At 40.1% G+C, this 14,617-nt stretch overlaps 1 protein-coding gene across 1 annotated transcript; it reads right to left on the reverse strand.

Annotated features, from left to right (window-relative positions):
* Positions 1-341: 341 nt before the first annotated feature.
* On the reverse strand, positions 342-13,656 carry LOC131088754 (epidermal retinol dehydrogenase 2-like). The gene is made up of 7 exons (XM_058033013.1): positions 13,568-13,656; positions 9,867-10,210; positions 7,170-7,301; positions 6,099-6,198; positions 5,186-5,330; positions 4,499-4,624; positions 342-3,931 (listed from the first exon to the last, which is right to left on the reverse strand). The coding sequence occupies exons 2-7, from the start codon at positions 10,185-10,187 to the stop codon at positions 3,838-3,840; spliced, it is 918 nt and encodes a 305-aa protein (XP_057888996.1). The 5' UTR covers positions 10,188-10,210; positions 13,568-13,656; the 3' UTR covers positions 342-3,837.
* Positions 13,657-14,617: the final 961 nt, after the last annotated feature.

The raw sequence follows: 14,617 nt of genomic DNA on the forward strand, positions 1-14,617 counted from the left end.
TGTTGCAATCCTGAGGGCACTCATCTCCCTAGTGTGCTATTGCCAAGGGCAAAGGAAGAAGGTGGGATTTTTTCCACTTCTCTTCCCTAGGCAGAACTATGTCTTCCTCAGCCATAGGCCACAGGCTATCTATGAAGTTCTCACAGAACTTCAGGCTGTTAGCTTGGAGGCTTTGAAAGGCAGAGAAAATATCATCAAGCTGGAGACACCCAAGACTAGAGAGAAAGTGTGTAATGCAGTGAGTGGACAAAAATCCCTGCTTGTAGTGCTGCCCCTTGTAGTATTAAAGTGTCACCTGAGGGGCAGGAATCCTACATTTTCCTAGAATATCTGGGAACTGTGGATCCAAAATAATTTCTCTTGATTGCCACAGCAAAGAAAAAGTCAGTGAGAGAAGCCAAGTTATTTTGCTGAAATGCTTATTTTACAAAGCCTATGGCTTTGAACAGCTGCTCAGCAAACTATGCAGAGCACACTGGTGTCTTTGGAAGAACAACCGAACAAAGTTACCAGAGAAGAGGTACCTGCTTGGCTCCTTCCTAAAATGACAACAGACCACCATGAACACCAGATTCCAGGCAGGTGCACACAGCTCCTGGGAATGAATTCCAAATTCATAAAATAATAATGGAGCTTGTATCTCAGCTGCTGGTTTTTTGTTTGCCTTCCTTCTCAATCTTGTTCAGAGGATTTAATCAAGTTAATTTTTCTTGGCACTATGTTCTCCGTATTTTGAAGCATTAGGGGACAGCATGATTTCTGCTACCACAGGAATATGATCCCACATGAAAAAGAAATATAGCAGGCCATAAAATACTATGGATTGCTTTTGGATCACTATAACTATTGTTATTAGGCTAATGCAGCCATCCCAGTCAAATTTGGGACAGTCATTTTTTGGGAGAGACTATTTAAAATTTCAGGCAGTGGCCATGAAACCAACAATTCTTTTGTGGGAGCTGCCTGATATATTGTCCAGCAGTCAGACATTATGCTGTCACAAATGAAATGCTCCTCCTTTTTAAGTTTTATCTTCTTGTTTGGCTGTCACAGTGATCCTTCCATGAGTTTTCTTGTTGAGAGCAGAAGGAAAGACTCTTTTTTGGCATTAGGAAAGTAATCAGTCAAGATCATTGTTATGCTGGAAGTAAGCCACCTTTTATCTTAAGACATTTATATCTCAGATACAAGAAGATCCAAACACTCACTCTAAGCAATCTCCTGAACACAGGGGAAGGATGTGTGCTGTTTGACCTCCAGGATACAACTCCACATCTGTCATGCCATCACAGGAGATAAAAACCACCACAGGACAGGCTGTTATCCTCCAGGTACCTGATCTAATTTACCAGTGACCACAATATTTAATGTGGTAGCAGCACATTTATGTAAAAGCCATTATTTGTGTACTCCTACTAGGACAGCTAGCAGGCAGAGATTTTCTACTGAAGCTCTGTATGACATATTATGCATGCTCAGTCTAGTACAGAAATTGGTCTCTAAGAGATATGAATATGCTCATAACTAGTTCTTGCATATACGCAGTGAGCCCAGTGAAGGGCTGCAAAGATAACTAAGATACTGGAGCACCTGCCATACAAGGAGGGGGTGAGATTTCTGGGACTGCTTAGTCTTGAGAAAAGGTTGAGCCCCAATGTGTATAAGTACCTAAAAGGAAGGTGTGAAATGCAAACTCAGACTCTTAGTGGTATCCTCTGAAAGGACATGAAATAAAGTACATTGAATTTACACATAATTTTCATTTATCTGTTTTTAAACAGAGTGTGAAAAAACACTAGAACAGGTTACCCAGAGAGATTGTAGAGTTTCCAACCTTAGAGATACACAAAACTTAATTGAGCACAGGTCCTTTCCACTGATTCTGTGGGAAAATTCCATGGAGATGTATTTATCTGGCACAGATTTTCAGGTAAAATTCTCCTAGGGCTTTGGCAAACATGAACCTGCTGAAAATCCCCAAATCCTACTGCCAGACTTACTGCTTCTAATTTTCCTCAACAGAAGGTGTTCACAAAGACACTAAAAATGAAAAGCTACTTGCTCTCACTAGAGCTGGAGTTTGATACTCATAGTGCTCATATGCAGAGCTCACTTTTCCCCTTTGCTCCAGGAGGGAAAAGTATGTTCTGTTAGTATAAAAAGGTGAGGAGGCTGAAGACACAGATACACCACACAGTCATTAGTGGTAGAATTTGTGAACACTGCAATGTGTGCATGGATTGCACATTGAGACAATCTCTTTTTTACTTGGTTAACTTCTGTTTCCTGAGGTGTACTGTAAAATGAGTAAAAATTTTGAGGAAGAGAAGCTGAAGATGTGAAAGGAGATTGAAACAAATCTTTTCTTCATCACTCTAAACTCTAGCTCTCATCAATCCATCATAAAGGTAAGGTGATTTTTAACACACTTGTTTTACTCCGTGTTTCTTGCTCATCAGTAGAGTAGTAAAGTAGCTCTATGTGAACCTTTCTCTGCTAATAAACCTTACTATTTGTATAGTCAAGGGAAATTAAGATAGTTTCTAGGCCATCATTGAAAGAAAAAAAAGACTCCCCATTAAAAAAGTCCCCCTTTTCTCCATACTGTTCCAATTGCTATATCAATTGCTAGCAGAGAACTGTGAGATGAAGTGGACTTAGCATGTACAGAAGTGATGTACACATAAGCTTCCTTTTTCTTGTTTTGGATTACAAAAAGTCAAAGTAGCTTTCTAAGCATCCAGTGTCAAAAAGGACAACACCTCCACAGCATATGCTCAAAATAAATGGACAGTCCTAAGAGTAAAGGGAAAGTAAACCAAGTCTCTGTAGATACAAGGCAGTCTGTCACCCAACTCAGAGAAGCAAAACATCAAAGGATGGCTGTAATGATACCATTCAGTTCTGTCAACATCATTCCTTTCTGAAACAATCCCAAGAGAAACCCCTATTATACAACACAACACCCTTGCTTTTAGTAGTTCATTGTCTCTTTTGATGAGACATTGAACAGCCCACCTAGACTGGCAGTCTCATGCTTTATAAATACAAATTTATTCTTCTTAGGAGATGACAATTTAAAATAGTTCTTAAAATACTGTACTTAAAAGATACAAAGACTTCTGTTACAAAGTTGCAGTCATAGTATTAGCTTTTAAAATAAATTAGGCACAAAGTAGATTAGCAGCACAAATGCTTAGTTTATCTTAATTTACATATCCTTCCCTATCCCTGTCCCAACATCCATTGTCATCTGTGAGTTGAGAGATCACACCTCCAAAAATTAATAAATGTAACTGTTTTTTTTCACCAACACAGTGTGTATTTTTAATCTCCCAAAACTTCCATTTGTGAGAGTTACAATCTGTTGTTTGAGGAAATTTGTGAATTCCTCAGCTTACCAGGGAATGGTAATGGCACCAGCAGTACAGCTCATCCTCATGGTTCACTGAATGGCAGCAAGAAGTCAGATCCACTACAGGCTTTTCTGAATACCTGCTAAATACATGTGGTTTCTTGGTCTTTTCTTCCCCCCAGAGTTGCCAGTTATTGGTTTGTGATGCAGGACCCCTTTTAAGGTGTTATAAACCAATGCAAATAAGTTCAATTAATGTATTTTCATAATGAGGTGAAAAGAAAACAATTCAAAAACAATAGTTCAGATGAAAGCTGTTGATTAAGAGCCAGTTAAAAAGCAACTCTTAAAAATCTTGTTACTATTGAGAAATGAGGCACCCAAAGTTCACAGCTGTTAGTGAAGCAAACTTTTCCCACCACCACCTTTAACTAACTTCAACACCCACTTTAGAGCTGCTGGTCTCTGAATTTTGTGCTTTTTCACTCCTTCTTTGGTCGGCCTTTGAAGGTATTCATCATATCAACGAGTCCAAAGTAGTCTAAAAGGAGAACTATTGCTTTCACTGGTAGGAAGCTGTAAGGTAGGGACATGGAAGAAGACAAAAAGAAACAAAGAGATATCAGAAGAGTTGTGCAGTTTTATCACAGAATTAGTTTAACCTGGCTAATACTGGTAAAGGCAGTATACTCTTTAGAATACAGACCCACTGGTCCTCTCAAAATATCCTTTACACTCATTTGGCAACCTGAGTTACAGACAGATCAGTATTCCAGCCTGGCTTGCAACAGAGTCAAAAGTGCCCAAATGCTACAGCAAGACACCAGATGGATTTACAGTTGAACTAGGTGATCTTTGAGGTCTTTTCCAACCAATAATTCTCTGACTGCAGTTATGGAGAAGCAGGCGGTCTCTGCAGCCCCCAGTAAAACTGCCCCCCAGTGGAGTCAGCAAGGCACATTTAGACATTTCTGCCATTGTTCTATGGCCCAAGGGTAGACTGAACCCACAGACACAAACAAACAAAACCCTTCCAAAAATGTGCATAACTTAATGAAAATTCAAACCAGCAAGTAGAAACTTCTTTTATACTTTAAGCATCCCCAAACAGAAAAGAGAGATGGGAAAAGAAACATAACTTACCTTTTTAAAAAAGGTAAAAGATAAGCGATGCGTGGCATAAGCACAATTTCTTGGTTCTGCCGAACAGCACTGACTATCCTCTCGGCCACATACTCTGGATCCAGATTAGCAATCATACGTGGCCACCTGAAAAATATTTATTGCTATCATACAAATTGCTTTGGATTCACATTTTCTTCAAAGAAATCTCAATTTTACAGTTATTCAACTAAAAAAAGAAATAAATACCACAAGTCCTATGAACAACAGAATCTTCAGTATGTTAGAGTGAGTGGACATGATTATTTCTCCCCTGTATGACCTCTCATAAGACAAAACCAGAGACCTCATACTAGGACACACCAGACTTGTATTTGGCTCCCAAACTTTGTCATTATACATGCATACTGAGCAAAGCTATACCATCAATTTCAGGAGGAGAATGGGGGTTTAGAAACCAGAGAGGACAAATGGAGCATTTGGCTTCTGCAAAGGAAAGGACACCAATTACGTTTCACATTTCAGCTTAAATGAATAGTAAAGTACCTAGGCCTTTTGAGTTGCCCAGTCACTGGATAACACCCATCTGAAGTCTTAAAAACAATACAAGCAGAAAAAAGCCTGGCTCGTGATTTTCATAAAGGAAATAAGGATTTATAACATGCTAAAAATGCAACTTTCATAAAAACCTCACAAGAGTTTACTTACTTGGATTTAACACCATCAAACATTCCTGTGTTTATGACATAAGGACACACAATTGTGGTTTTAACACCAGTCTTTCTCAGACTTCTCATCTCTATATCAATTGACTCTGCAAAACCAACTGCTGCAAATTTACTTGCACAGTAATCTGTAAAATAAAACATTAATTGCAGTTAAATATTTAAATTTAAAAATTAAATTTTATTGTCTAATACTAAACCACTTCACATCAGAATAGGAATGGTTTTCAGGATGAGGTTAAAATTTGCTTTTGATCTGATCCATTCCTCTTCTTTCCTCTCCTAAATCAACTGTTGTTCTAGACTGGCAGACATTTTCTCATGACATCTCTGCTACCATTTTCTCACTCTCTACGAACGACGGTAAATGAAATTGTTTTTCATACCATTTTTTCTTTAAATCCATGCACTCACTTGCTATGCCTCAAACTCACATTTTCAAGACTCTCTAATGTGGTTTCAACTTGAAACTCTCTTGGAGCTAGATTTCTTTTACTGCTATGTCACCTTATTTCATATTCTGCCCTCTTTGTATACATATTCCAGAAATGCCTTCTGAGCTCCCTCTAAATCTAAAGTGGCCTCTCTCCTATCAGAAACCTGCAAGTAAATTTTAACAACACTGAGATTCTCAGCTTCCAAAGATCTATATGGCTTCTAGATCCTTCTGCCTTGGCAGAAAAACCTGTTTCACAGCACTGCTGAGCTTCTGGAAAATGCTTTGTAAAGAAATGATCTGTTTAAAGGCAGCTGTTTTGAAAGTCTGACTACTGGCTTTAACTCTATGGAAAGATCCAAAAATTCAAAATAAGTTAGGTTTTTTTTTCCCCCATAGATATTGGCTGCACAGTTTAAAATAGAATTAATATTAGCTTTAATCCTCTTCAGTACACTACCTGAAGCCTGACTGGTTCCACAGAGTCCTGCACAGCTTGCTATGCTAACCAAGTGTCCGTGGTTGGCGGCAATCATTGCTGGGAGGAAGGCTTTGTAAGTCTGCAAAGTAAATCAGAGCTGCAATGTAACATTTTACTAAGTAAGTTACACGCCACAATATTTTGAAGGTGTTTGATGGTTTTAGAGAAATTCTCCCAACAGATTAAATAAGCTTTCCCCTTCCATTATGGAAAGATGTGTGTATGTATGTGGAGCTTGAACTGCATGTTGTTTGAACTCCAACCTTCAACCATTTAAATGGCGAGTTCCTACCCTACCTGTACTACCCAAGACAGATGGTAACGTGATGAAAGCTAAATATATGGCTTAATCTAGTCATGAAGTTTCTTTCAAATGAGAATTAAGTGCTCACTGCAAATTTTGTGAAATGGCAAGGATTTCCTTCCGTTAAATTCATTACATCTTTATGATTAAATTTATTTCTAAATAAACTGACACATGATTGAATATTTTTTATACAATTCTTTATGATAGAAACACCATATAGGTGACCAGCCTTCACTGAAAGGAAGAAAATGCACACCAGGTTACTCATTCTGGACAAAAGCTTCACTTATTATCAAGAGGATTATCACAACGTGTGTGTTTCTTACTGGAATTATCACAGCCACAGAACAACTGGAACATTAACAGAACAGAAGAACTGAAGTAGAACTGAACATTTCTCGGGGCAGCCACTACTAACGTGGGCCTGCTTCATGTCAGTTAATAATGAGACACTGACTTATGTCTAGCCTCAGAATTTAGCAGATGGTGGACTTCAGTTCTTAAGAGAATTTCTAAATGTGAAGTGCTTCTACCTGCCTACACTAGAGATTCCCAAAGAATCCATTCTTCCATGCTTTCAAAAAAAATTTGACCCACTCCAGAGCAAATAAATACTTTCTTGTCTAATTTCTGACTGAACTTCCAAAGACGCCTATATGTTTTCCTCAATTCTAAAAGGCAAAATACATTGAAAACATGTTAAAAGGATGTCTTAGTATGCATATGCAAAATACAGGTTTTACCCAGAAGTGTGCCATTATGTTCACTTCCATGGTTTTTTCTACAAGTGAATCTGGAGAATCAAGAAATCTCTTCCCAACTACAATACCAGCATTGTTGATCAAGATGCTGACATCACCAACTTCTTTTTTAACCTAAAACAAAAAGCATCAAGAGAATGTGCAATAAATCCAGACATTCTTCCCAAGTATTATTGATGAAAACTTAACAGAAATATTACACATTTAAATAAGTTGAACTTGATATGGATCCAAACACCTCAGGTTCTTGCAGTCTCACCTGATGCCTTTTTAAATGTGAGCTCTCAAACAGATTTTCTTCAGATTTGTGGAGCTCAACAGCTCCACACAAACTTTGCTTTCAGCACCTCTGTTTCTGAGGACAAATGTTCCAGATAAGTCTTCAATGGAGAAAGCTTAACTAATACAACAAGTATTTTTCTACAGTAAACACATCTTAAAACTAAAGAGTAATTCTGGACTAGAATCTGGTACGCTCTACCCCAGAAATTAAGTTGGCTAAGAAATAATACATATACATTAAACTCAGTAAGAGGAGGTACAGTTTTCATTTTAGCTTCAGACTGAGAGCCTTCATGAACAGACCCATTTGAGAGAACAAGTGTAGGCCAGCTGATTGCAAGATATTATGTCAGCTCTCCAAAGGAGAATGAACATATTTAAAACAGAATTTGAGATACAAGTCATTGATCTGAGCTACCTGGGAAAAATGAAATGGGTAACACAGTGAAGAATTAAAGAATAATTTATCACCTATCCTTTATTCTAGTTCAACTTCCTCGTATTCCTTAAAAGTGCTCTAATCTTGTCTATTATTTTTAACTAAGCTTTAGGAGTTGGGTACTTCTGGAATAGAGATATTAGAAATAAATTTTAAGCTATCGGTTTTAATAGCCAAAAGGCTGTCCTTCATCTGTTGGTACAGGAAAGAAACAATGACCTGATACACGAAGAGCCTTTTGGTTTTCTTCCTACTGAAGTAACTTTTTCATGCTGTCTCTGTGTGGCTGATGAAGCACATATTAAAGATCCACATACATTTCATTTTGGCTATAAAACTGTTTCATCGGGAGCAAAATTTTCAAACATATCCTGCCCTACCAGCATAAATTTAGTTTGCAAGACCATAGTCTTGCAAAACTCCAAGCCTGCATAAAGCTGAATCACCAGAAGAGGAAAAAGGACCTGGAACCATGCTGTCATATCTCCCAAAGATATGAACACTAAGAACCAAAGTCTACTACGCTGCATGAATTAAGCAGTGGCACCAAGCACCACCTATACTAAAGTGTTTTTGTAACTGGTAAGATGGGATAATTCTACATCATCAGCAGGACATGACATTTCTGAAATAATGGTAGTAAGGTGTTTTCTTCCATGCAGATTAGCATGAGCATTATTAATGAATCTGACAGTTGCTGAACTGCTGACAAAAGGTTTTAAGTGAGGGACCACACACTGGACCCTACTGCAACTTCTTTGTTCCTGCAAGCTCTGTTTGCATCATCCTGAACCCATGTCACACAAATCTACGCTCAGTTCTCTTTTTCAAGTTTCACCAGCGTGGCTCAGCCACTGCTTTTCTCCATGGGCCCAGAGTGCTAGCCCTCAATTCAAGTTCTCAAACCTAAGGGTTAATTTTCATCTGCTTCATTCCAGTATCCTTCACACTACAATATTCCTCCTCCAGCTCTCCCAGTTCAATAGGAAGCACAGCTACAGGCCTATGGAGAGACATGCAACTTCTCTGCAAGGACAGCAGATGCCCAGCTCAGCTGGTCTAACAGCTGCAAGGGGGACCAAAGCTGATCAGCATTACTGGAATACAAAACCAATAGCACCAGCCTCTAATGAGCTGCAACTCATACACAAGCTTCATGTGTCAGAAAGCCTATCATAGTCATTTTTGCACAGATAGAAAAGGACAGAAAGCTAGAGCTTCTTAAAGAGCAATAAAACATTACTTCAACCAAAAGATGTTCCTGAACACAGCTGAACTTTTTATTAAAAAAAATCATCCCCAAGCAAGACACACTGTGGAAATCTCTTAGTTCAAGATCAGTTAAGATTAGCAAATTTTAAGTGAATGAGAACAGGTTCTTAGACTTGAAACTGTTTAACAATATTAGCTTTTGGCAACACTGCTAGTCTGCCCAAATTATTAAACCACATGCTATGTTTACAAAGCTCTTCAAAAATGAAAGAAAGAAATATTTAAGACATCAAGATACATTTATTAATTCAGATAAAGTAAGTCTGCCAAAATCTCTTCACAGCAATGGAAATACTTGAAAATTGCCTAAGCAGTTAATCCTTTTTACAATGTATGGTCTTTTGGTAAAAGGCTGCCAGAACTTGAAATACTGCTTTAGCTTCAATAAATTGATTTTCCGCACTTCACGATTAAGGGCCTGCTTGGTCATTGAATGAATAAATAAGAACCTACTCAGCTAAAATGAGCTACTGAAAAAAAGAGCCAGCTCTTTTTATTTTTTAAGGAATAGAGATACACAAGTCAACTCTAAAATCAAGAATTCTTGAAATAGATAGGAAGCAATACATTCAGAATTAATTACCTTTAATCTCTTGCTTTGAATCCACTAGAAAACTTACTCATGCATCTTACACCCATGCTTGCACTCATCTTGGAATAATGTCAAAGCCACAAATATACTTTACCTGGTCAGCTACTCTGTAGATATCCTGTCTTTTGCTACAGTCACAGACATAAGAGTGTACTCTTCCTGCTCCTTTTTCCTTGAGCTGTCCTACTGTGCATTTGAGCCCCTCTTGATTAATGTCCCAGAGGACCACCGTGGCTCCAAGGCTGGCAAACTTCACCGCTAAGAGTCTTCCAATGCCACTTCCCGCTCCTGTTATTAATACGATTTCACCACTAACATTCTTCTTCCGTACAGGAACAACCAAGAACACCAGTGACTCCAGTAAGTAGTAAACAAGAAGTACAATCACTTTTAATGTTTCCAGGAAGAAGTTCATCTTCAGGCTATTTCTTCAGATATCTGATTAAAAAAACCCAAAACATTTACCAGATAGGGTAAGCCATAGAGAAAACACAAACATCAACAGTGCAAAAACATTTTCAGATCCATTCTAAATATTCTCTACCCTGCTTTTGAGTATTGTTTCAAAGAAATATACAGGCATACACCTGCATATGTAATCCATTTGTCCTGTTTCTGTCTCCAGGTTGCTTCCACTTTCCTCTAGGATGCAGTATACAATTCATTTACCATTCAGCAGCAATAGGAAATACCTGCCCTCATCTGCTTTAGAAATTCCCCATCCCTCATGCCACAGGTTTCATTCTCTGCTCTGACAGAATGTGGACAAAAATCTAAAATAAATAAATACATACTACTACTACTAATAAAAATCTGCCCACTGAGCATCTCAAACAGAAATGCATGACAACTACAAATCAAAACTTATGGTTTAATTAAAGAACTTCAGTGCTCACACACTAGCGCTATAGGTCAGGAAAAATTCTCCTTTTAGGACCACAATGTTTTTTGCTTCGTAGGCACTCCCTGTCACCATGAAATTATATGTAGAACAAGTCACAGTCCCAATTACGCTGAAAAAACATGAGTATAAGGAGCTTCAGAAGACAATATGCTTGTAAATCTCCAAAGCACACTAGGTAAATACCTGTGTGTCACTACTGACTTTTCAGCTACCTGTAGTACCATTATTGAGGAGAGCCTGCTTCTGCAGTTGAACAAAGCTCTTTGGCAATGCACTGCAAAGCTGTTGAGTTTCTTCTCTTCACCTCCCTGCACTAAGCAAATGCCATAGGCATGAATCATACCATCTCAGGTACATGTTTAACCTCACAATCTGTACACATCCCAGTAAAGCTAACACCAAGCAGGCCTTAAATCCTTGGAGGAATGTTATTTCATTTTCCAGCATACAACAGCTCTGCAAGAAATTAATCCTTGCTTAAAACAGGTTTTAATCTTTGACTAACAACATTGTGAAGCAATAACATCTTCTTTCTCAGCTAAAGATAGAGCATGCTGGCACCTACACTTCAACCTTTAGCACTTTTAGACATTTAGCATCTTTAGCAACCTTTAGACATACCCAGCCTGATTGCATATCCTAGTTAACGTTGCTATCCATGTGTATAGGTAATCGTGTTTGACAAGTGCCAGGAGATAAGCAACTTGGGTCTCTGCTACTCTGAGCAAAGTTCATGAAATTGAGCATGTGAACATACACGTGTTACTATGAACCTCAGGTTTTCTACATGGGCCGGTCTTGAAAAGAAACAGGCCTCTGCTAGAGCAGAGCTAGTTATTTCAGAAAGTTTTCTGGCAGAAACATTGGAACATCTTAAAACTGTTCTGGTAACAGAAAAAAAAAACATTTGCCACAGATGTAGTGGGTAGGAAAACAAGTTCTTTCTGGCAAAGGCAGGGGGTGAATGCTTCCTGTTGAGTACTTTCTATTCTTCATTCTAATTAAAATGTGACATAATGGGTGCAGAGGCAGTAACTCCAGTTAGAAGTGAAACAAATACCAAAACAGCACTGAAACATTTTTCTAGAGCCAATATTAGCATTTCCTGTAACAGGCTCTCTTATTTATACAGATATTACAGTTCTAAGCAAAAACAGAGTTATAAAAGAAAAACTTTATTAAATTCAACGCACATAAAAATGTGCCAGCTTTTGGAAGCCCAAGTTCTTTGTTGAGTCTAAAACAGAAGAAACAAGTCTTTAAAATAAATTCAGCTTCTGAATTTAACCTGATTGCACTAATTTAATGCACTTAACACAAAACCCTCCATTTGCATGCAAGGAGACTGGTATCTCTGGCATAGATAAAGATGTTTAAGTTAATCCCTATAGAAAACCAAGTGAGGCAATTGCCTTCAGAGGCAATACACAATTTGAACTCAGTTGAAAATTTATGACAATAATTCTTCAAGTAAGAATTAAGCTTATATAGGTCAGAGGCACATTAGATCTTTCAGAAAAGCATGCCTATCACTTAACGAAGCAGAGTTGTTTATGCATGCCACAGCTGTTTATGCAGACCACAGGAGACTTCCTATTAGAAGATCAACTCTGCATCTTTCAACAAGATGCTTAATTTCTACGGACACATCTCTCCCCTAACCCAAATTTGACTAGGCCTCCAATCTCACTCAATGCATCAGTATTGCTAATTAAACCAGCTACTGTAACCAAGCATATCCATACAGACAATTAAATTGGCTGCTCACCCGGCCAATTTTGGTTTGTCAACTAAAGTGAGCAGGGATGTATTTACAAGTTAATTAACCAAGGGGGCCTTTGGCACATATCTCAAATCACTTCTGATGCCTTGTATTGTTTTTTTAGTATGGCTATGTTCACAGAGACATAAGTGTGGAGTGCTTTTATGCAGTAGAGAAATATCAGATGCTCTACAACGTTTTATTGTGGTTGCAGGCCCCCAGCTGGGTAATAATTAGCATTGATTCCATGATACTCAGAAGGCTGATCAATCTCTTTATTATATATTTAATTATTAAGAAACCCATTGCTTTTATAGACAGTTACGATACACCTGGACCTAACTGGCGCACCGATCCAAACACCATCACCATTGGCTAATTAAGAAACCACCCTTTGTTAAACAAATCTCCACAACACATTCCACATGTTCACAACAACACGTGCAGCAAGTGAGGGTAAGAATTGTTTCTCATTCTTTTCTTTGATCTTCTCACAGACTTTCCCCCAGGACAATGCCTGGGAAAGTTGTTTCTTTCTGTGGCCAGAGCACTGCTGCCACATTTTATCAGACAGACTTCGAGTGTAGATAATTTGGCCAGCAAAGGCTTGTTGGTATATGCCAACACTCACCACCGATAGGCTCTTGCAGACCTGAGAGAGTCTTAAAGACCATCACTGCTCCCAAATCACAGAGCCAGGACTGAGGCTGCCAGCTGAACGCACACCACTCTTGCTAGAGGGAGGACTCAAGGTTGCTCACGCAATCACCTGAGCGGCGTTTGGCAAGGATGCAATTTTCTCACTGTACCGGGAGAGCTGCGATCCCACAGAAGTACAGCAGTCCTGTAGCTGAGGCTGCCCAAGCGCAGCAGTAAATTCTTCAGCCCCCGGGGGATGCTGGATAACCTTACTCTGGCTTGGCACAGCGCGCCTACCAACCCAAGCAGCAGCATAAGAAAGCCCACAAGCAGCTGTGCCCAGCTCACCGCCCTCAGGCCGCCTGCCCAGGACGCACCACTGCCCCGTAGCGCCCGGCTGCCCACGGCCCTCGGTCCTCCCACATACGGCCCGCATACCCTGTCCTGTCTTGTTCAGTCCCGGCCCACAACGCCCCAGCACCGGAGGTACCTTCTCCTGCCGGCCTGGAGGACAGACAGGGAACCTCCGCCTCCCACCGTGGCCCAGCGGCTCTGCGGGAGGGCGAGAGCGGTGCGAAGGGAGCAGAGCGGGGCGGAGCCAGGCAGCCCTGCCTTCACAGACAGCCCTGCCTTTATCTGGCAGCCCGCCCCGGCGCGGGGCTGAGCGGATGCCCGGGGCAGGGCCGGTGCCCGCTGGGCCGGGCTGGGCGTGCGGGGCTGTCCGCGCTCCGCCCGGGGCTGCCGGCCGCCGGGATGGGATTCAGCCGAGCTGTGGGGTCGTCCCCGGGAAGGAGAGCTGCCGCCCCGGGCGGCCATGGGACGCTTATGCCCTGTGGGCTCTTCCTGAGACCGGAGTAGGTCAAAAGCTGCAAGGACGGAGTAGTTTGCCGGGTGGAGGCCCTCGGGACAACGCCCTAACTCCCACGCACTTTCCGTGGGTTGTTGTTTGTTGTGTTGATGTTTTTGTTTGTTTTAAAAACGTATTTATACACATGAGGTGGTTATCAGTCCGTGCTGAAACCTGCCCCTAAAGGCATGGTTGATGTAAAGAGGTCACCTAGCCTGTTTGAAGCCATGCTGCACGGAAGTGGCTTCACCGGCTGAGTGTGACCCTTTCAGGGTGGTGTCCTTTTGAGGGAATGAATGACACTTCAGTTTAAAAAATGAGTTCTGGCTCTACCCAGACGAGTATTTGGTTTGCTAATTCAGTGAAATGCTCTTCTGCTATATATTTACATAAGTCCCTTAGGGCAGCATTGTTTTGGAGGGTTTTTTTAACCATATGCTTATCCTTAGGCAGCAGAGCTCTGAACTGTGAGTTGCTGACCATTCACAACTTCAAAGAAAGTTTGTATGATGAGAGGACACTTAGTTCCACCAGAAAAAATATGACTGAAGGCATTTGCTTGGCGAATCATTATCATGATCGCCAATATGCCTACTTTCCAGTATTATTGTATTAAAGCAGTATATTTAGGAGGATAATGATAGTCAAACAGTGACACTGGCTGCTGCTGCTTTCTTTTTAGAAAAAATTATT

Source organism: Melospiza georgiana, chromosome 1, assembly GCF_028018845.1.
Source record: "Melospiza georgiana isolate bMelGeo1 chromosome 1, bMelGeo1.pri, whole genome shotgun sequence".
NCBI classification, from domain to species: Eukaryota; Metazoa; Chordata; class Aves; order Passeriformes; family Passerellidae; genus Melospiza; species Melospiza georgiana.